The 23,503-nt window shown below is 45.4% G+C and overlaps 1 protein-coding gene across 1 annotated transcript in view; it reads left to right on the top strand.

Annotated features, from left to right (window-relative positions):
• Nucleotides 1-23,503, top strand: part of LOC118790122 (E3 ubiquitin-protein ligase NEURL1-like) — a 36,290-nt gene extending 12,787 nt beyond the window's left edge. Inside the window, exons 4-6 of the mRNA XM_036546954.1 lie at nt 12,889-13,575; nt 22,249-22,395; nt 23,066-23,503. Of these exons, the coding sequence (XP_036402847.1) occupies nt 12,889-13,575; nt 22,249-22,395; nt 23,066-23,307 (1,076 nt within the window). The 3' untranslated portion in view covers nt 23,308-23,503. The remainder of the gene's footprint in view (nt 1-12,888; nt 13,576-22,248; nt 22,396-23,065) is intronic.

The raw sequence follows: 23,503 nt of genomic DNA, 5'->3' as shown, positions 1-23,503 counted from the left end.
TTTTGAGATACATATGTACACATACACACACTTGGCAAACAAAACGTCATTTTGTGGTAGTAACATCATGACAGTAACTGTAGGCAAATTTACTGCTTCATACAAATTCCTTTCACATAGCTTTCACCACAATGCAGTCATTTAACTTTTTAATTGAAAATGATGCACTGCGTTAGTTGCTCTGGTGAGGAGTGTGTTAAATGCCAATGATGTAATGTAATGGTTGTACATTGCTCTTGAAATAAGAGTATAATAGGAGTACTTCGCAACAAAGAAAACAGAATGAACAGTTGCATGTTTTTATTCTTGCATTCTTTTGTGCCTTGAACAGTCACACAATGTGACAATGTGAGTCAGGGAAAGAAACTGCCTGTTACTAATCTTGAAATGTTGGTGGGAAGTTCCAAAGTCAGATGGCCTTTGTTGAAACTATTCTAGAACAGTGTAGCGTCATAACCTAAACGGAGTCATGGAGTGACAGCACATTCTGAACGAGCCACCTCCCTTTTTCCCGTCAAGGAGTAGGGCTTTCCTAGAAGACCACAAATCGCGTGCCTTCCTCATCAGTAAACTGGTTTTTCTAAACCCTCAAAAGCAAGAGTACTTTTACTGTATGTTGACCTAGTTTGTCAACACTGCCAAAGTAACACACCATCACATGATTTTACCGCATACGATGTGTGTGTTGGCAGGGTTTTTCCATCCTTAGCTAAAGCTCCCAAAAGAAATGTCTATGAAAAATGAATAGTAAGTGAAATTCATAAGTGAATTTTTCAGAAAGTTCCCCTTGGCTGAGCCCTGTGTGAAAGTAGCATAAGAGATGAAATTATCCATCTCTCATTGGATACCAGTTATGTGAAGTCCTCCTTGAAGCCTCTTGGCCCCATAACTTTCATGTTGAGACATTGCGTACGGCTTACTGCATTTTAACGGTAGCCGTGACCGGGTCTTCCTCAGTTTCTCCTATCGCAGCCTAAATGACTGCAGCAATTTAGATCGTCTCGATCAGATGCATATCAGCAACACAACCTTCAGCTGCTTTTCGGGGGTGATATAGGTCTGTCTGTCTGAGTATCTTCATGCCTGCATTTGCAAAGTTGACTACACTACCTTTTAAGTTTAAGTTTACCTGCAGGTTTATGCGAGCAACTTCAACAATTACACTATGTGGACGTCACGGCAGGGTTGTTTTCTGTAGGCCTACTAAACTAGTCTGTGGCACTTGTACTCAATACCTCCAGCGTTTCCTGTAAGCACAGAATTTCATGACGAGCCTAGTGTCTCCCATAGTATTTGCTAATAACAGAAAGCACATTTTGTCACCACATTAATGTTTCTGTATGTTGTGTGTTGAGAGATGATGTACTCTTACGCATAGTGTGGGATGTGGGATCAGGCTTCCGATTAGGAGAGGTAAGTGAGCCACAGAGAGGAAGCCATAGGGAATTATCTGGGGTTAATGCTAACTGGCCTGAACTGTGGTGAAGCGGTGAGATCCAGTGCTGTTGGACCTGGTCATAGAGGGTATATACTGTTTCTTTCACAGCTGCTGTTACAGTATTGCAATGATTATACCAAATGCAGTAGGCCTTAGAGACCCACAGGTGACATTACATTACATATTGTCATCACAGTATTTATTTTCATGTTTCATAATAAGGAAACTATTTATCGCTAGTAGTACAATTTTAGTTAATGTTTATGGCTGTCTCCATGCTGACTCTTTGCTTTTACGAGTGAATTTATTTTTTGAAAGTAAAAGTAAATAGTACATTTAAATGTGTATAATGCAAAAGAAGTTGCCTTATGTGGAAAACAGACAGAATTACAGAATCACTGAAGAATTTTCATGACAATGGAAGCATGTATTTTACTTGTGTAAGAGGCTAAAATAAATGAGTAGCTTGTGCTAGCTCCTCCATAAGTGCATAAGTGCTGTCAATGTCTGGATGTCACTGTCTGCGATTGTTAGCGGTTATTAGCAAGCTGGTTCAGTACCTGCTTTAACCGCCATCGTGTTTCCAAGGTGACCTTTACCGTGAGAGTAAAGAGTGTGGGGAGGAAAGGAAATTAAATAACGTCAGCTGAGAACAGGCAAATTACTTTTATGAATCAAGGTGTTTGGTGCAAAATGGCTGAAGGTATGTCCAACAGCCAAGTATCATTAAAAAACACCAATGAAACTGACAGTAAATAATGAAAGAATTAACAGTTCATAGTTAACAAAGTCTGTCAGTAACTCATTATTTAATTTTTCTTTTTAAGTATTTTTCCATATATTTGCTTTATGTTACAGTGCTTGGTATTATATTTTCATTGTTTTTCTGAATGCACAAATATAAGTCGTTCGAGAATATCAAGCTTTGTCAAAATTTTCTTGCATTTTTCATCCACTGTTTAACAATCAGCATATCAATATGTGCAGCCTAAGAAAAGCAAAACAAAACAGTAAAACCACAGTACAAAACCAGCAAAACAGCACCCTTGAGAAATTGAGAAAAACTGAAACGGATGTGATGGGACTGTATATAAGGTTCGGGTTAGTTTACAGTTGGGTAGTTTCCAAAGGTGTGTGGAAGAAAATGAGATTCCTTGTGGGAATGGTGAGGCTCAGCGTGAGTGTAGGGGCGTCTTAGTAAGTGCCTGAAAAACAGACACTTGCAGAATCATTTATGGCTTCCCATGGAGTATTGTTTTACACCTGTACGTAGTGTTGATAGGTGTCATTCCCCCGTCCTTGTAATTTTGGCGTCTGTCACAAGAAAAAAAAGATGGAGGGGGGTAAATTCAGAGCAGCATAATTTGCTCCTCCTGAGTGTCCATCTCATGGCAGGACACCACACTGTCAGTACCGCGGTCAGTCTGCTAGCCCAGCTTGCCTGCTGCCTTTCAGATGCCCTTGTGGTGTTGATTTAATCTCGTTTACTGATCTTTTGTTCTCATGAAGAAATCAATCTCCTTTCTTATCTGATATCGGGAAAAGGCCACTGTGTGTCTTCTCTGCAATGAATCATCTGTGAGTTGAAGCCTCTGGGATTGGCCAGGCCTTGAAGAGAGGCGAGGTCATGTAACCTGGGAAACAAAATGAATCTGGGTGGAATTAAAGCATCCCCGGGGATTTGAGACCAATGACGCAAGCTCGGTGCAGTTCAATGAATATCCCTCACATCATTACTTGCACCCTGTCACAAATGCCAGTACACACTCTGTGGCAAAGCTGAGTGGCTCCAGCTGTTTCTCGGGTATGCTGGAGCTTAAAGACACCTTTTTGCTTAGGCTGAACAAGAGGAGCTGCTTGTGTTAGCCTCAGACATCAAGCATGCTTGAGAATGCCAGCTTGTCGTGATCTTGTGCTTCCACCCCTCTGCAGTGAGATCTGAGTGCATTGCACGGCTCCTTCATCATGTAGGTAGTTACAGTGCTGGCAGAAGTACTGTGCGTCTCTGTGGCCAGCACAAGAACCGTGTTTTTTTAGCATCACGTGAATTTCACAGCAAAATAATGTTGCTGCGGGAGGAGATTGTGTCGCTGTTGGATATAAATTGAAATCACTTTTTGCATCAGGGTGTTAGATAATGTAGGCATTGATCAGAGGGTGTGCTGCAATTTAGATATCTCTTCTTGATATAATTTTTACCATATATCCATTTGCACAGCTGGATAAATTTAAATTAATGAGGCAATTCAGGGTAAGTATCTGGCCCAACGGTACATCAGAATTGCTTCACAGGGTGGGGTTAGAAGCCCTGCTCCTTGCCACAATGCCCTGCACTGAAGTCTTAAGTATGATGATTTCATTAATCATGTGCTTTGAAGTTCATGTCCAGGACTTTTTGCACAGTTTAGTTTTTTTTACCTATAATCTATGAATACCAATGGATGTGATCCTACTGGAGCAATTCAGGTCAAGTGAAAAGACACAGCAGTAATGCTCCACCCATGATTCAGTGCTGCCTGCTATGTCCATTTCCTTAGCCGCCAGACCACACTTCCAGCCACAGTGGTGGTTATGTGAGGTTAAGGTCCTCAACAGTGTTCACACATGGATTACATATTTTTGCTCTTTTTGTGGCTTAGGATCCATTCCTTTCATCAAGTGCTTCAGTTCAGGTCTCCAAAGCTAACAGTGTTTTTTTTTCTTTTTTTTTTTTTGAAGTTGTTGTTTCTTATGTTTCGGGGTTTTGGAACTGCAAAGAGAACTGGAACCTGATAGTAACCCTAGTGTGATACCTCAGCGAATACCTTTCCAACAAAGACGGAGCAAAACACAAGGCATAAATGAGGACGGAGCAAGGTGCCTCCCTACTCCAGGTTTAAGCACAAGGAAAAGTGTCAAATATGTGTTCGCTTCTGTAAATGTTCTGCATTTAAACCTTTAGCTAAAAAAAATTGTAATAATAATAATCATTACCCATCATCATCATCATCATCATCATTATCATTTTTCAAGTTGGCAGGCTACTTTATTTAAAGTAAAAAATTGCAGTGGTTGTGGAACCTATTGTAGGCGTGATGTTTCAGTGAAAATAAACATTTTTTTGTAAAGCAAACTGAACAGGATTTGAAGAGTTTGATGGATGAGGGAATGAGAGAGCTGGAATATAGCTTTTGAAAAAGCGTCAGAGGATATGGCTTTTGAAAGGGTATCCATGGACTCCCTGTCGCTGACAGCACGTCAGTGTGTCTATGGGGCTGTCAATTTTCGCCCCGATAGAAAGTGTCAGTTTCAGTAGGAGGCAAAAGTAAAAGATGTCAGAATTTATATAAAAAACATACGAAGAGCACTCGGGCTCATGTTGGAGGGCTGGCTGGGGCCAGGTTGAGCTATGTGATCTGTGGTTAATCCGCCATGGCACACACGGGCCAATGCAGTGCTGATTGTGCACAGGCCTTTCACTTGCGGTTTGTCACCGGGGACATATGGTGTGTTATGTCCCGTGACCACGGCTGCTGAAGGTGTCAGATAAGGAGGCCTTTTAGTCGGTGCTTTATGGCCACGGCTCTGAAGCAAGCACACACCCTAAGTACCGTTCTGCAGAGCAATTGATATTTCATGTAAGTGTGTGTACATGTGACTGTTTCTCTCTCTCTAATTCTCTCTCTCTCTCTCCCCCTCTTTCTCTTTCAGTGAATACTTGTGCACCAATATATATAGTTATAATAGTTATATAGTTATATATATAATTGGTGTTTCATATGTGTATATTTCTCTCACTATCCCTCTCTCTCTCCCTCTCTCTCTCTCTCTGTTTCAGTGAATATATGCACATGAGTATATAAAGCACTAAGGTGATTGCAACATAGAGCCTTTGCATTCAGTTTTTACACACTTGACCAGGCCTTTTGTCTCACTTGTCAGATTTAAGTAGATGTAATCTTAGCAGCGCAGGAGTCCAGGCCCTGGTGTTAAATTGTTGTTTTCAAGCAGGAAAGATCAGGTTTCTGAAACCGGGCCAAAGCAGGCATGTTTGATTTGGTTTTCATTCGGCTTGGAGAAGGAAAACGCCTCCAGTGCAGAGCGAGGTTGATGCCCGGTGAAGGGAGTGTGTTCAGCTACAGTGCAGGTAACTTCAATCAGCACACCACCGATTTTATATAGACGGATAGTCAGCTCTTTGTGTTCCACACTGAAATTCTGTGTCTGCCATTGCTGAGGCTGGAGGTGTTCTGATTTTCTGGCTCGTTTCAAACACCCTGGAAGGGGTGAGGTCTAAAACACAACATACATCATCAGCACAGGAAGAAAACCTAAACCTCCTTTTACCAACGGGAACCTCCTAGACGGAGAATGGAAGGAACACTGGAGTTGAATATCTGGTTCCAGTAGAATATCTGTGTCCGTACAACAACTCAGATGATCGCCTGAGTGTTGACCAATGTGACAGATGTTGGTGTTACACAGAAGCAGGGTATTATCAGTAGGGTCTGTACACAGTGCCTGCCTTATGATGGGCAACGTGCATAACCTACATTGTACATATTGTCCAGTACAGCCAGGTTCTTACTGAGGCACTGCAGGTGGAGTTCTTTGCCTAAGGGCTTCATAGCTGTTCTCCAGCTGGGCCATGGGCACAGTGAGCTGCATTGTTTCCTTTAGCAAATAGCCGTAATGTTTGTTTTATTCTCTATGCATACACGTCGAGTTACTTTCTCACATCCAAGCGGGAGTGAATTTCATTTATTTCTTAATGCTCACCAGCCCACGGTGTTTATTTAAAAACTGAAAGAAAAGCTCTCACATAAATGTAAGTTTTAAATAAAACACAATCGCTCTGATGGACATTGTGATTGTTGATGGTAATACTGGTCTGGCACATTAAGGTTTTTCTGAAAACGTTAACCATTAACGTTCAGGACAGTAAAGAACCCAGCAAGTATCTCTTTCTGAGTAGTGTAAATGTATCTTGTAATGTGGGTCTAAGGAATTTGCATAGGGTGGACATTTGCAGGGATGTAATTTGTCGTGCGTTGAGAGCAGCCCACGTCTGGATCGGTTTAATTCAGCGTGAACATATGTAATGGTTTGTTCTGCGGCTATCAAACTGAATTTGCAGAGCTGAGTCAGATTATGATTCAAAGTCATCTGGACCATTAGGTACACTCCCTAAGAACAATTGTGTTATTCTCATAGTGTGGGACGGGAAGAAAAATGGATCCATTTTGTTGGTTTTGATTGATGAAGGTGTATGACGGGCCTGGAGCACAGACTCTCCTAACGTAAACAATTCCAGGCTAATTCTGATAATTACGGACACGATGCTCCAAAAACAATAGACCACAATGCAGAACGGTATTAATAACGCGCGTAGTCATCTGTTGAAACTCCGCATTAAAGGAGAAGGAAATGTATCAGAGAAGTGAAAGATGGAGAGGATCTGTGCATTTCCATATTAGAAAGATTTGCCTAATTGGTCATCTTGGATTTTGGCAGAATCGCAAGCACAAATGTCTGGTTCAGCATCAGTTATGGACAGCTCAAACTGAGCTTGACTGAACTGACAGACCAACATCATAGATCCTTCTGCTTTATTTTTTTTTTTTGAAATTTTAACCCGATTCATCAAAGAGCGTACTTCTGATTTCAGTTATTTTGAAAATGCTCTTTCAATTGATGGATAACCGGGTTTACACCGTTGCTCACTTCCTGTCCCGTGTAGGATCTTCTCAAGGTGATTGCCAACCAGTTGTTGGCATCAATTTTCCCTTTTTAGGGTATGAACAGAAAGTTTTCGGTAATCATCATGCACCGGTAATGCTTGAACGTGGTTATAAGTTGGTACGGCTATCATTAGACTAATACACAATGAGTTAGTGATTTATTACCTTTAATTCCTCTTATGTGCTGGTTTCAGCAGTTGGCCACATACCCGTAGAACTGTGGAAGTTCCATCACCACTGACCTCTACATGTTTAACTTATTACTAAAAAAATGTGTCTGTATAGCAGTGCACATCTATGATGATTGAATTAGTTCGGTGATACCGTACAGAAACACAATTAGATCATTTAAATCATTAAAACCTCATGTCAGCCAAGAGTCAGGGGAGCTCCGATGGTGTGTTTCAGGCTTGTAAGCCGCTGGGAGAGGACTAATCAGCTTCGTATGGCTGAAAAATGTATTATCCATTGCATACTGCCTCTTTGGAAGTTTCATGGGGGGGTTTCCCTGTCCAAAACAGTACAAGGCTGTGATTCAGGAAATGTGTTTGTGATCAGAGGGAAATCACCAGAGGACTTACAATGTTACCTTCCACATACGGTACCCCTGGATTCTGCTCATTTTTTTTGCTTGTGTTTCGCTGAAGATGATATGGGTTGTTTATACAACTCTTATAAAGACGTACAAGGCAACAGGAGGCCCCAAAAAGCCAACAAAATTGTCAATGCTAAAATAGATGTATAATTCAAAGTGCAGCTACATTGGCTGGAGTTAACTGATATTATTTCATGTTTATTCATTGTTGACATTGTAATCAGTGTTTAGAGATTTCATTTTACAAAGCTCGAGCAGATTGAATTCACAATAATTGCTCCCTAAAATGTTTGCATAAAAAAATAACTGAGTGGCTGTTTGGCTGTCTAATCTTGGAAACAAAACATGACATTTTCTTCAGATGCTGAGATGAACAAGGGGTCACATCTCTCTGCATATGAAATACAATTTCATTTTATGTGTTTGGAGTGGGTTAACCAGTAACAGGGTGGGTTTTACTGTAGGCTATATACCTTTTTATCATACACTGAATTCTTATGAGACCATCACCACAAGCCCATGGCGATCTAATTTGCGCAGAGAGGTTTTGAAATCAAGGGTGCCATCCATTGTGTCTTGACTAAAATGTACTTTTGTAGTAACTACGTGTCTCTTTTGAGCCATGTGGTGTCTTCTAAGGCAAGGCCAGAAATGGTGACTGGCACAAGTCCTGCGATTACAGCACTATATCCCACAGAGCTCTTTCAGTGTGTGGCTTCCAGCAGGGTTCTCCTCATACACACACACACACACACACACACACTGCGTACGGCAGTGCCAGCCCCACCCCCTACATCCCGCTTGGCAGTGAAACAACTCCCGAAAAAAGAATACAGATACGGATACTGCCCGGCCCCTCCCCGGATCCTCCCCTTCCCTTCATGAGATGAACCAGCACAGGGCCTTGATGAGGCTGTATTCCCTCAAGCCAGGGCTGACAGACTGCAAACATCCCCCCTCGTTCACACACCAATCAGGAGGAATGACCTCCATTTAAGTGGCTTGGTGCAGTGGAGAGCTGACGCTTCGTGTAAAGCCTCAGTATGCTCTCCCAGGCCCAGTTTCATTGTAGTCTTGGTTGTCTTTTTACCCTAAATAATTGGCCTATGAACAGAAACATGAGCTTTATTTTTATTTTTACTTTTTTTTTGAGGGGGGGTGAGTATTTGCTGTTTGGCAACCTATGAGACTGTAGCATTGTCTTACTTGCTACCATGCACAGTTCTTGTTCCTGTCTTATCCGACCACTTACTCTTCTGTTATTGGTTACCTACTCCTGTTTATCCAATTACACAGTGCACTTCTTTGAAGGACGATGTAGGGATGCAGAATTTGATGAAACACCTGGCACTTTTTTGTGTTGTCTTTTAATAGCCTGATGCAAATACAGATTACTTCCTCTGTCAGGAGTCTCCCGGTACAGCGGGAAAATAGGCCTTTCAATAAAATGAAATAAATGATCTGATGGATACGCGTTGTTAGCGTGACAGCCACAAATGAGCGTTTGAAGCACAGAGGAAGGGATTCTGCATCTGGCTGTGGATGACTGACAGTTTAAGGCCGATGTCGTGTTAAACGCTGAGACTGGCATTCTACAAGAAGGTTCAACAAAAGGCCTCTCACCTTGATGGATGCGGCCAGTACTGCTTGCATTCTCCCTCCTTTGGCAGCGCTGATATACACCCGCGCGACGGATCGGTGTGAAAACCGAAAGGTGGGCCTTAAATGTCAGACCGTACACGCTTGGCACCACGTCATCCTGTTGCCCTTTCGCCTGGCTTTGTGTTTGCGCTGTAATCTACGGCGCAGCTTTATCAGCCGAACCGAGCCAAACCGCGGAACTGAAATCCCCTCCTAGCTTTTGATGATCTGTTTCATGCAAATGAAAATGAGAGGGTGAGGAAAAAAAAAAAAGAACAGCGGCATGCAGAGGGGGGAGTTTTTTAACTCTGCTCTCTGTTCTATCCAGTCCTGGTGTGATCCAATAACCAGGCCGTTCATAGTCAGGGGTGACAGGTTGGGTACCTCACTCAGGCTGGCCCAGTCACGCCCCTGGGAAAGGGTGTTTAGTAGGGGCATTTGAGTAAGAGAAACTGGGAACTTGGGCTTGAAGGCCAGGTAACAAACTGCCCCAGAGCAGTGGCCTCAGAAATACAGGAGCTCACTCAGTATCAAGGGCATCCATTGCCTCTCTGTCACTAAGCATGGTCAGTGTGTGCTGGCATTCAATTCACCGCTGTCTGTCTCTCAAAAAAAAAAAAAAAAAAAAAAAACAACTGAAAAAGCAATGGATAGTTTTGAATGAAACTTGTCAACAGTAACCTTTTGGACAAGAAAGAAAGGAATAGGTTTTAGTGGCACTATGAACACAGTGTCATAGTAGTGCACTCTACTCCATAGGTACGTTTCTAAGGTGTGTCTTAGAGACTATTTAATGTGCCAGTCGTTGGATCCTTTTCAGCATCTAAACAACAGATACATTTGTGTACTGCAGCAGGTGCTGTGGCCATCCCTTATCACTGAGGATACTGACAGTTGAGCTGTTATCTCCTGTAATAACAGGCTCACTGTAGCAACAGGAGACATTGCTGTGTATCATTTCCTCATGCTCTTGTTTGTTTTGGTATGTCCAGTTTCTAAAAGACAAACTTACTTATATGAGCTAAGAAAATAAGAGAGTGGAATTTCCCCTTTCATGGTTAGTGGGTCTGAATGAGAATGATTAAAGAGCAGAGTTTCACTGTGAGCACATGGATCTGACGAGTTATCATTGTACTTTACGGATGACCCTTGTATCATATGCATATACCAGACCCCATATATCAGACTCACACTGGCCATGGTGTTAAAACACGCAGCCTGGCTCCTCCCTCCCTCCCCTGGACTGCTCTCCTAAGATGAGTCCTCTCTCCTTATGTTGTCAACATTGGATTCCCATGGTTACCGGTATAGAGAAGATCCCATAGTTTTTTGAGGAGTTAACGGTATCCTAAACTGCTTTAAGTGGCCCTAAACTGCTTTAAGTGGCTCAGAAGAGTGTATTTCTCCGATGCACATTAAAGCTTTCATTGCCAACAGCGATAGCTTACTGTATTTATTGAATTTGACCTGTTGTGCCATTCAAATAAGTAGTTTTGAGGCTACTTTTCACACAGTATCATCACATGCAGCCTGGTACACCGTACATTATCTAGTAATTAGGCCTTAATGGTCATATATATAATAAGTAAGTATAATAAGTAAGTAGTATCACTATATATAAACATATATAGTGATACTACTAATACACATACACACACACACACACACACACACATACATACATACAAATACACACACAGAAAATATGAAATGATTGTACTGAGCCAGGCTGGATAGCTGGACCTATTTCCTGGGACCTGGTTAGAGGTGCTAATTACAGTGTTTTCCCTGTTGTGTACGAGGAACCCCTCGCTGGGTGAAGTGACTGAGGTTAAGCTCTTAATCTGTGACTGGAGGTGAGCGGGCCTCTTTGATAGACTGAGGGTTTGAAGTGGCAGGAACCCTGCACAGTAGCACTCCTCTCTTTCTCTGCGTGATACTCTCAGAGCCGGGGCTAATTTTATCCCTTCCTGAAGCTCTGTAAGGCTGCACACAGAGCTGCTACTTGCTATGATCTACTTGCAAAAGGAGGTGCTTTTTATCTGGGTGCAGGCATCAGTTTCCTGCATCAGAGCTGTCTACACACAATTAGTGTGTGCGGGGGGCCGTATTTATTAGCAGTGAGAACGGCAGAGAGAAAGGAGATTCTGTGAACCAGTGGGAATGTCTGTCCCTTTCTGCTATAGCAGAGACCTATATATAAACAGCAGCAGCACATATTTCAGATGGCTAAGGTTACAGTGCACACACACACACAGGCATATATACTCACTCACACATACATATATACTCACACACACACACACACACAAACACATGCATACATACACGCACACATTTGTATATACACACACATACGCATACACGCAAACATACATATGTAGTCACACATACACGCACACACACATTCACTCATAATCACATATATATACACACACTCCCACACACATAAACACAAACACACACATGTGTATACACATACATGTATATACACACTGCCACACACACACACACACACACACAGCACCAGCTGCTACTATAGTCGGCTCTGCTGCGGCTGTCCTGTGAAGTCCACCAGCTAATTTATCTCTGTGTTTCTCTATGGTAAAAATAGCTGGCTGTGTGTATAAGTAAATGCGGGGTCTTTGCCGTGTTGTCCTGAAGCGGGCTTCTCAGCGCTGGCATCTCCAGGCCCTCTGTTTATTTTCAGGCTGACGTGTAGACGCCCCCTAACCTCGCGCGCAGGGTGAGAGCGCAGCGTGGATGGGGCCGTGGGGATTGTCAGTTAATTCCGCATGTCAAACAAGGGCCGCCGGAACATTCCAGAGGCCGACCGCCTCCCACGTAGCTGAACGGCTTCATTAGGCTCCCACCTCGGCCCTCAGCATTGTGGGACGGGGAGAGATTTCAGACACAGGCCTGTCATGCACGGTGGAGCCCATCTCAGAGCACGTCAGTGTTTCATGGTTAAGAGCCGAGATGATCGTGGTCTGGGTGCTAATACTACACATCCGAGTGATGTGGTTGAAGCAGTGTAGCGTGGTGAAGTGTAGCAGTGGGCAGTCGTGTTGCATAGTGTTAAGGAGCAGGGCTTGTAACCGAAAAGGTTGCGGGTTTGATTCCCTGCAGGGGCACTGCTATTGTACCCTTAGGCAAGGTATTTAACCCACAGTTGCCTCGGCAGATATCTGTAAAAATGATAGCTGTAAAAATGGATAAAGTTGTAATTTGCTGTGGATAAGACTGTCTGCTAAATGACAATGACAGTGAAGCCCTGAGCAGGGAGCTTTATGCCGTTTGTGCCCATGCAGGGGACAGAGGGACAAATAACATAAAGGAAAGGAAGGATCTTTCTAAAGGAAAGATGAAGGGCATGTGTGAAGCTGTTAATTCTTTAAACATGCAGCGTTAGCACCTGTTAACGCAGGCACACAGGTGTTAGCCTGTGGCTGTTCTCTGAGGCAGTGTCCCGTGTGTGTGTCTCTCCCTCACAGACAGTGAGCTGGTGCCCCCGGGCATCCCGCGGCCGCGCCACTTCAACACGGTGCGCATGTCGACCCTGCAGCGGGACGGGGATGAGCCGCGCCTCTCCGTCAGCCTCTGTGACCTCAACCTGAGCGAGGAGCGGCTGCCGCTGGCCCCACCCACCGCCTGCCCCATCCCGCAGAACTCCCTCAACTCCCAGCGGTCCCACCTGCTGCCGCCGCGGCTAGACGGCGGAGACCTGCACTTCCACCAGCTGCGCGGCGCCCACGTCAAGATGGTGGACGAGCAGACGGCGGCACGGGCTGAGAACTCCCGCGAGGAGCGCGCCCTGGTCTTCACAAGCCGCCCACTTCACGCCGGCGAGACCATCTTCGTCAAAGTCGCCAAGTCCGGCCCCGCCCGCTCAGGGTCGCTCACCTACGGGGTAACCTCCTGCGACCCCGGCGTCCTGCGGCCCAGCGACCTGCCCTGCGACCCTGAGTCCCTGGTGGACCGCAAGGAATTCTGGGCCGTCTGCAGGGTGCCCGTGCCTCTCCACAGCGGCGACATCCTTGGGTTTTTGGTGAACGCCGAGGGCGAAGTCGCTCTGAGTCACAATGGCAGAAACGCAGGCATGCAGGTGTGTGTGGACAACTCCCGGCCGCTGTGGATGTTCTTCAGTCTTCAGGGTGCGGTCACACAGCTCAGGATACTGGGTGAGTCCTGATTTCAGCTGCACCCATTTCCCCTCACAACCCATTACTGGGTGTATCGATAGGATCAGGAACCAGCATTCCAAAAAATAGCACTGACCGAGCATTGTTCTCTTCGGTGTTCTGTCTGTAGCTTTGATGCCTTGGTTTTGGAGATTTAATCTGTGTTTAATAGTGTCCTCCCTCTTTATATTTTACAGACAGATTTAAACAATTATGTGCTGCCATTTTTACGCAACACTTATTTCAGGAACTGCTAGGCCTGTGTCAGTACTGAAAAAACTTAACACTCACCTACATATTCTATTCAAAGTTAAGTTTGCAGTTAGATGGAATCCGAGCCTCTTTATGCAAAATATTTCTGCAAAAGCTGTAACTCCAGCTCTCAGAGGGAGATCTTTTTTGTTGCCAGGCGGAGGGTGAGTCAGAACGGTTTGTTTCATGAAGTCGAGAACTGTGGAGAGTATTCAGTTTCACTGAAGCTCTGACTGAGGTGTCACAGGTAAGGGGATAATGACAGAAAGAGAGTTTGGAGGTTGGCTTGAATAGATTCCTTTATTTCTATTTATATTACTGACAAAAGAGTTGCTCGTTATGGAAGTTCTTACATACCCAGTCACTGTGCTGTAGCCTTTGTTCCCTGCTAACAGGGTCTGCTGTTAGGGCCGTTATGTCTTCAGGTTATCATTCTGTGGTTCCGCGGAACGGCCTTTTGTGGTTCTGTTTCTCTTTGGTTGAATGTTGACCTCCCTGGTCCCTACAACCTTCAACTGTAGAATTTCAGGTCACAGCGTCAAAGGGCGAGGCTAATTGGTTTCCAGTTTAGTGTTGTCCTTGACCCATTATGTGTGGATTTTGAAAATTCTTGATACAAATGTCCTGATAGTTCCCAGAACCCTATTTATTTTAAGGTCACAAGGTGAAAAGTGAACGTCAGCTGAGACTCCTGATATGTTTTTTGATTTCTAGTCGCTAACCTCAACACAAATGTTGATTTGACCCTTCCCTGAATTCCCCATGAATTTCCAGGTCACAAGGTCAAAGATCAACATCGCAAAGGCTCCTGATCATTTCAGTGGAATGGTCTTTGCTCTGTACCCTGTATTTGTAATGTTCCTCAAGCTCAAATGTCACATATCAAGGTCCCAGACTTCCAATAATAGCGTCATTATTACTGCTGTATATTTTTAACTTTATCCAATATCCATGCCTGTCCTTTATGTAGTTTTTCAATTTCATTACACATTACTCATGCTTCTAGCTTCCATTATTCCGAAGCGTATTTATTGAACATGTAACATTATCTGCATTGCTTGGTCCTAAGGTCCTTATTCCATAAAGGTGAGTATCTGCCCACCCACCGAGGACTACATCCAGATTGAATGTTTCCATTCTGGTATCTTGACGTGATTCACATCACCTCTTGTTAATCTGCTCTGAGGAAGTCTGAGAGCAGAGTGTAGGACTGACAGAACTTCACCCTCTGAACCTCGAACTTCTCCATTAGCATCAGCCTTTCGAATTACAGCACTCAGAGTCTGAGGAAAAAAAAACATTGTCTGATGGGCAGACAAAAAGAACTCTGTCTCCTGCCAAGTGCACTGCCGTCCAAAAATCATACTACACCTGTCAAAACAACCTGAAAGCTATTACAGTTTGTCTTCTTTTTTTGCATTTACTTCCATGGGAAATGCCAAGAAATAATTCCCACTCCGCTCAGCCTTTTGATAACGGAGGTGGTCCGGACTGGAGTTAACGTGGCTGTTTATACTGGGAGTGATTTGGCATAAACTGTGAAGTCCGTATTAAGAGGGGAGAGGCCTGTGCTTAAGCCCTCTGATCAGCCTTGGTCACCTTCCCAGAGCTGTGGTGCCACTGAATGCAATGTTTACGCTGAGCGCTTCCAGACTGACTCACCTGCAGTAGTATCCTGAGCTGCTGCCTAGGCGCTAGCATCTCCGTGCCCGTCACTTCACTTTGGACAAATCACCTGCTTCCTCACAAATTGAAAGCCTTCGTTAACTCTGCTGGCTGCCCAGTGGCTGTTTCCACTCTTCAGATAACATCAATCCGTGTTCAAAGCTGGCTGCAGGCCCAAGCAACACATCGACGTGCCAGCGTTCATCTGCGGAAGTAACGGCTACAGACATCTCGCAGCTATATCCTGTCCTTTAGCTGAGCTCTCCTCCGGCTCCGATTCGATGCACCTGAGCAGTAAAAAGCGACGTGCACTTTATAAATTCATTTTGTAAAATGCAGTTTGGTTCAGCGCCAGAAATATCCGCACGCACGATCAGACTGACAAGGGAAGCCTGCTTAAGTTAGCGTCTGGCTAATGGAATCAGATGGAATCAGGTCACTGAGTGTTGGAAGAGTGGGTGTTCTGTCTCCAAATGGTGATGCGGTACGTTCTCTGTCTGCCACAGAAGCCACAGTCTGTACCCGATGGGAGTGGTGGAAAGCATTCAGACCGGATTAAATGAAGACTGGCAGTCGTGTTTACCTTCAGGACCCCTAAGTAATCATGAAACTGCAAGGTGCACAGTAATGGGATGCAAACTGGGAGGAGGGTCGTGCTCACGGGTGGTGAGGTCTTAAAACAGGGGGCAGCAGATTGAATCTTTTGTGGGTCGTGCATCTGACCCCTTTAAGTGCAAACCCGGTGAGACGTGGCATTTTCAAACACCGAAATTTATGCATCACATCACATAAGGCCATAATCCAACATCAAAATGATATAAAAGTGTCTGTGAAATTGAGAAATTGTAGTATCAGGTGACTGCTGTTCTAGGTAGTTTATTTTTCTTAGAAAGCTTAGTTATGTATGCTTCTATCACTGGTCAGAGGATCTTCTAGTAATAATGCTTTTTTATTTCCGTTACCCAACCATCCCTCAGGGCTGGGGATAGCACAGTGCAATAGACAAGACAAGCTCTGGCCCTGGTCCGTCTGACAGAAAAGCTCCTCCCCCAGGCCAGACTGGACTGGTTTCTCTCTTCCTGGAGCAAAAACATCTCCTTCCTGTTCCTGTTCAGGTCTCTCTCTGCTGGTGCTACCTGTCTGGCAGAAAGCGGCTACACATCACTGGCCCGGGGAACATCAAAGCGAACCGTCTGATCACAACGGACTCGGCGTAATCTCTCAGAGCAGCCTTCAGCTGAAGCGAAAGGCGCAGTTAGAGAACAGCCGTGTGTTTGCTCGCCGTGTTTGTTTCATTATCGAGCAGACCAACTGTTCCTCTCCGGAGGACAAGGCATCCTCCATGGTCCTCCGTGTCTGGCATCGCTGATGCAAAGCTGAGAAACTGGGACACAAGCGGGACACCAGCTCAACCAGGCAGGGAGACGAAAACAGAAACGGACCTCTCACTCAGACACACATCGGTCTGTGAGACTCCGGGGTTTTACTGAAGCCAGCTCTCTCTCCAGCTCCACCTTTACTATGTCTCCCAGGGACCACTGTGCAGCAAACTCACAAAAGTATGCCATGCAAGAAATCATTTGTGAAAAAGGGAGTTTGCTGTTTAAAATACTGTTGGGCAGCTGTAGATTTGTAAGCCCCATGCTGTTTCCTGGAGGCTGCACCAGTTTTTACAAGTTACAAGCAGGTGCCAGACAGTGATAGCTATATGAGAGACTATAGTCTCAAATTGAAGTGAAAAGGCATCATTCATTGGTCATTGTTGGCCTGATGCATCCACAAAATTCAGAGGAGTACTGAAACCTGGCAAATATCACATGTACTGTAACTGTTTTAAGTGTTTCACTTTTTCTAGCATAATGCTTCAGCAATGATGTAAGTGAGAAGGCAGTAATGAAAGTGAAAAAAATGCGACATGCTCAAATTTTTTTATTCAAAGTTGTACTGTTGTTGAATCTGGGACTTGCTGTACAAATTTGGTCACGATGTGTTGTGTGCAGAGTGGCTAAATAATGACTGCATTCTGAAATGACTCATCAGGTCTTTAGTGTTCCTTTGCCTGCACCACAGTCTGTTTATTAAAAAGATGTGGCTTAAACACTATTATTAATCTCTTTGCAAGCGGTCTTGTGTTGTTCCAGCTTGACACCTGGTGTCCTGGAGCACTGCTGAAAGTGTCTGTTCACACTTGGTCCATTGATATTGTTTAGACTGATGGGATTAACACAGTGCTGCCTCCATACATCTTGGTAGTGGTTGTCCCCTCTCCTCCTACATTCTTAAAGGGCATCCGATGTTCTCCTCCCAAAAATGAAGAAGGGATCATCTTCTGCACACAGAAGCCCCGTAGAAGCCTCGTAAAGGTCAGCTACGTGGTATGTGGTAGACATTCCCCCTCCGGTCTCAGCACTTTTAATTAAAGCTATTTCAAGCTTCGGCAGATAAAGGTGTGAAATTATAACAGCGGTGCGAACTATTGATTGTGTTTCAGAGAGCTACCATCGGCGCACTTTAAGGCCGAGTGTGAGAGGGTTTGAGCTGCGTTCTGTGGGAACCATGAGGAAGGCCTCGGCGGAGAGGAGCAGGCCGGTTATTATGCAGCCTGCTCTGAATGTATAATGCATCCCCTTAAAATGTCATTTCGTTCACGCTCAGGCGAACAGCCTGCCACCTACGTCTTCTCCCAACCTTAGTGCTCCCCGCCGGCTCCCTCGAGTGCGGGTCTGCTACTCCAACCTGCCCCACCCCCGAACCCCCGGCTCGCTCTCTCTGTCTCTCTCTCTCTCCATCTCTCCCTCTCTCTCTCTCTCTCTGTCTCTGTGCGTGTCTCTCTCTCTTTCTCTGTGTCTGCCTCCCGCTTGCTCGGGCTCCCGGGAGGGCGACGGTGACGTCTGAGCCCACCCCCTCGCCCGCTGTCAGCGCCGCAGACATGCGGCAGGCTCGGCGGGACTGACTTACGCCGGCTGTTCGAGGCGCTTCCTCTCCGCGCGCGGACTTTAATGAGGTTTAAAGGGCAAGCGGATGACGAGTGTTCCCGCGGATTTGGGCCGAGAGACAGGCCATCTTCCTGTCTAATTGTCACATTTTCACGCTTTTTTTTCCCGCCTTTTCTCCAGCACTTGTTAGCACCTCCTCTCCTCGTACTCAGGGCAGCCAGGCAGTAAAATGGCAAAGCGAGACTCTGTGAGTGGGACTGCAAGCTGAGATTAAGGATCTGAAACAGTAGATAATATGGCTGTGGAGTGATGCATTTATTCGGGTGAAACCTAAATTTACATGCCAGTGCATACAAAATAAAATAAAATGCGAATTGTTATCAAGCGTTGAGTGGGTAAGCGCAAAGAGACACAAGGCCTGAGTGTGGGGACAGTTTTGTGGGAGCGGATAGCTTATCTCATTAGTGACGAGCAGTGTGGTGTGGTAAGTAGCAGGGCTCATAACCCAAATCGGTTCAGTTCCCATTTAGGGCACTGCTGTTGTATTCTTGAGCAAAGTACTAGACCCACATTTCCTCAGTAAAAATATGAAGCCATATTGATGGAAACATATTAATTATTAATTATTATTAATATTAATTAATAATGTAAATGATGAAGGGCATCTGCCTAGAAAATAGTATACCAAGACATTTTTAACCCCCGATTGCTCAAATCCCAGACCATGTAGGGGTCTGGACAGATAAATTTGGGTGCAGACGAGGGACACTGCGCTATGTTTTTCTCACCTAGGTCTCTGAACCAAACCAGGATGCATATTTGCTAATGTTAATTCCTCCTGGGGATATCATGACACGTTGTGTTGTTCTAGACCATACATTCCCACCAGCATTAGGGAGCAGTTTCACTGTGCAGGGCTTATAGTTTTACTCTGAAGGTTGCATTTGCTCAGCGCCCGAGGCAGATTTGGATGTGCATGTGGTTCTCCTGTCCTGTGGACATCTTAAAGATGCACGGCTTGGATCACCCCTGCTGGAGAGAGCTCGATGAGAACTCTTCCTCCATTCCAGCACTGGATAGACCGCTTCTTGGCACACAGACCTGCATACCGCTAATGCGTCCGGAGCCCAAAGACGCTCTCCTTGCCTCACTAAGGAGGTGAGAGATTATGTAACGGAAGAGTCTGAAATCAATCCTTGATGAAAAGGGTTATTTAAAGACATGAAGGATATCTGATTTCCTGTTAGAGGTTACCAGGATGTTCCGAAGCAGCAGCGGTGGTGTTGCCGAAAAGCAAGGCAGCCGGGCTGGGTCACTCAGAGCTTGCCAATGTCATTGCCTGCAGGTTGGGGGGGGGTTGTAAATCTGTGCACCAAGTTGTCATTATACACTATATGTGTCCTGCATGCCATGTGACATTTTCCAAGTGTCAGCCAGACCGAGAGCAGTCACTTTGAAATCAGATTGAGATGATCTATTTTCATTAAACTAAAATAATCAGTTGGTTTTTGTTCATTCTGCCAGTGGGGTTCAGGAGCACACATTATAGTCAGTCTAGAAAAGAGGAGAAATATATTTAATAAAAATTAACATTTTAAAGTGTTTAAATTCTGGAAGCTCAGGAGAAGGGCAGATGTGGACAGCCTTTGGGGTTATGCTTTCATGCATTGTCAGATCTCCCCTCCTGACTGAAGCGGAAGGCTAACACCAGGAATTATGGGTAAATCGTGTCAGTTCAGATGGCATCTACACAGGCCTGCTGGAGGAATGCATCGTGCATACCTGTCCCTGCGCGTAGACTCCCGCAAGATAACCATCGGCAGGCAGACTGCGTGACGCTTGCGGGCACACGTGTTGTACGCACACACCGAGCGACCCGTCCGGCGACCGTGTGCCTCTTTCTAACATGCCGCTCGACGGCACGTGTCGAAAGGAGAAGCTCAGCAGCTTCGCGAGTCGGAAAGGCGTGATCCTTCTCCTGCGGCTTTTCAGAGCAACCTGGTCACCATATGATCCGCTGTTTGCACAGGGTGAAAAGAGATGTTTATGTAGCTGAAACTGAGACCCACCGAAAAGGGTGGTCTGGCCTGGGAGAGGTGGAAGCAGGAGGAGGCAGACACAGCGCAGGCTGTGCCGGTTTCCTTGCGCCGGAGCCGCGCGCAGTTCGTACCGCGTTGTGTACATTCTTTTCATAGTGACTGGGTTTAAGAGAATGTGCTTTGTCTAATCATTTTTTTCCAGTCCAAGTGAGGCACAGCTGTTTGCTCTTCTCTTTAATCTTTCTGAGTGAAACGAGGGAGATTTGCCATTCTGAGAAAAAAAAAAAACGCGTTTGAAGGTGCTGCCGGGACATCCCAGGTCAGCTGCTGGTGTGTCAGACTGTTGGCCTCATTGTGATGGATGCTTAGATGTGTCTGTTTGAGGAATGGCCGTTCAGACCCAGTGCGGATCACACACACAGTTCACTGCAGTGCGCTCCCTTTGTAATGAGGTCTGTGGCCCTCTCCGCCTCCTGGCGGATAGCCTGTGAACCCACACACACACACACTGACACATTCAGTCACAGGAACACACACCAACCACACACATTCACACTTACAAGCACACACACACACACACACCACACACACTCAGTCACTCGAACACACACCAACCACACACATACACATACGTACATGCACAGTCACAGGAACACAAACCACACACACACACAGTCACAGGAGCAAACACCACACACACATTCAGGCTTACAAACACACACATACACACACACTCACACACTGCCAGCCAACACTCACAACCTGAGAGCCTGCCTAATCTCACAAAGAAACAGGTTTTGAGACAGTGTTATTTTTCGCAAGGTGAGCTTACTGTTCCTGGAAAGGAGGGTGAAAAGAGTTCCTGTTGAGACTCGATGCCCCTGGTGAACGCTTGCTTTGCTTGTCCTTTGGCTAAAAAATGACTGCCAGTGTAAGTGATGAAAACAGTCAGAGCCGCTGCATCTGGCCAGTCTGTGGAACATTGCTGTGGAAACTGCTGTCATGGCCTTTGCAGGGTATACCGCCCAGTATTGTCAGCGAGTGTCAGTGTTAATGCTGTTTGTTCCAAATGCATGTGTTAGGTTTAGATTCCTTTTAACTTCTTTACACAGACATCTCTTTCTTACTGAATGAATGAAACACTGGGTATGCAATAGCAATAGCAGCAATGCATGCAATTAATTATATTTCATTACAATGCTTTTCAAAAATGTTTTAATAAGACTTGGAAAAAATCATTTCATTTTTAGGCATTGTTGGTATACGCCATTTCCTGAACACAGCCATTTAATGGTCTTGAGACCTAATTAAATTAAAGCTGTTTTGGATGCATATTTGTTTCATTAATTTAACAGTGGACAATGGGCGCACTAAGTGAGGCACAATGAATTTGCATCTTAATGCATTTTACAATAGACACACAAACAATGACCTACTCTTGAACACAATAAACCACATTTCTCCACCACAGGGAATTACACTTCTCAGCACAGGTCTTTGTGGGAAGTTCATTCACATCCTAAGATTATCAAAAACTGCAGTTTGTACTCTGGTTTATCTGAACAATTCATCAGTAAAGTGGGTGGAAGCCCTGTCACTCTGATCCGCCATCATCTGGGTCTAAGTGCGCAGGAAGTGAGATTTTTTTCCTCCTGTAGTCTGGTGAAGTGTGCAGGCAGAGCTTTCTCTGCCAGTCTCTTGTTTCTGCCATGATATCTGCCTGGCACATTGAGTAAAGTTGAACTGAAATGCGTTTCGTCGCTGCTGTTTTCTGAATACAGGCTCAGCTCAGCTTGGCGAGTCGAGAGAAATGTCCGGACCCGGCACTCCCTTGTCCGCCCCGAACACGCCCACGGAGCTGTGCAGCGGGGGGTCCGACCCCGCCCTCGGTGGGAGCTGTCCTGCAGCGTTCTACGGCTCCACTGAGGGTCAGTACCCCAAAACTAACACCCTCCACACGAGCTTTCATGTAACAATAGGGTCACACATTGAGAGTCAGTACCCCAATACTACATCCACAGTAACTTCTACCCTACAATATTCTGCAGCTCTGCTGAGGGTCAGTGCCCCAAAACTAACACCCTAAACACTAATGTAACAACAGGGAAAGACAGCAAGGGTCAGGACCACAATACTACCTGCACACTAGCTTTTATCCTGCAATATTCTGAAGCTCTAGTGAAGGTCAGTGCCCCAATATTTTCTACAGCTCCACCGATGATCAGTATCCCAATACTAACACCCTCCACACTAGCTTTCATATAACAATACAGTCAGACACCGAGAGTCAGTACCCCAATACAACCTCCACACTAGCTTTTACCCTGCAATACTGTGCAGTTCGACTGAGGGTCAGTACCCCAATATGACCTCCACACTAGCTTTAACCCTACATGCATATGCAATATGGCCTAATGCCAGCATAGGGGAAAAGACAAGAGTGAAGGGGTAGGGCATGTGTTTGATAGATGTAACAGTTATTATTATGGCTAACAGGAATGTGTCTGGCTCTGCTAATTTAAATTGTGAGCATTTGCTTAACTATGTGTGCCCGTGACCACACATTGTAAAATGTTATTGTGTTGCTTTGCTCTGTAGGAACGGTGCCCAGCTCACCTGTCAGCCTCACAGAGTCCCCCACCTTCCCATCATCCTCTGGGTCCTGGAGCGACGAGTGCACCATCTGCTACGAGAACGTGGTGGACACAGTGATCTACGCCTGCGGGCACATGTGCCTGTGCTACACCTGCGGCCTCAAGCTGAAAAAGATGGCCGACGCCTGCTGCCCGATATGCAGGAGGGCCGTCAAGGACATCATAAAGACCTACCGCAGCACGTAGCCTTCCTGGGGCCGGGCCTCGGTGGCGCGCCGGGCGGGAAGTGAACATCCACACGCAGCGGCTCATCTCCGCGGGAGATAGACGTAGCTGTACGCTCGCAGGATCAGAAGACGCAGAGGTCGGGGGTCTCTTTCATCTCTCACAGGATCAGTGCTCTTCACTTCGCCCCTGCCGAGGTGATCCTTCTTCACCAACA

The sequence above is a fragment of the Megalops cyprinoides genome, chromosome 15 (assembly GCF_013368585.1).
Source record: "Megalops cyprinoides isolate fMegCyp1 chromosome 15, fMegCyp1.pri, whole genome shotgun sequence".
NCBI lineage: Eukaryota > Metazoa > Chordata > Actinopteri > Elopiformes > Megalopidae > Megalops > Megalops cyprinoides.
Note: the sequence above shows the minus strand (reverse complement) of the source record. Positions and strands in the feature narration are given on the sequence as shown.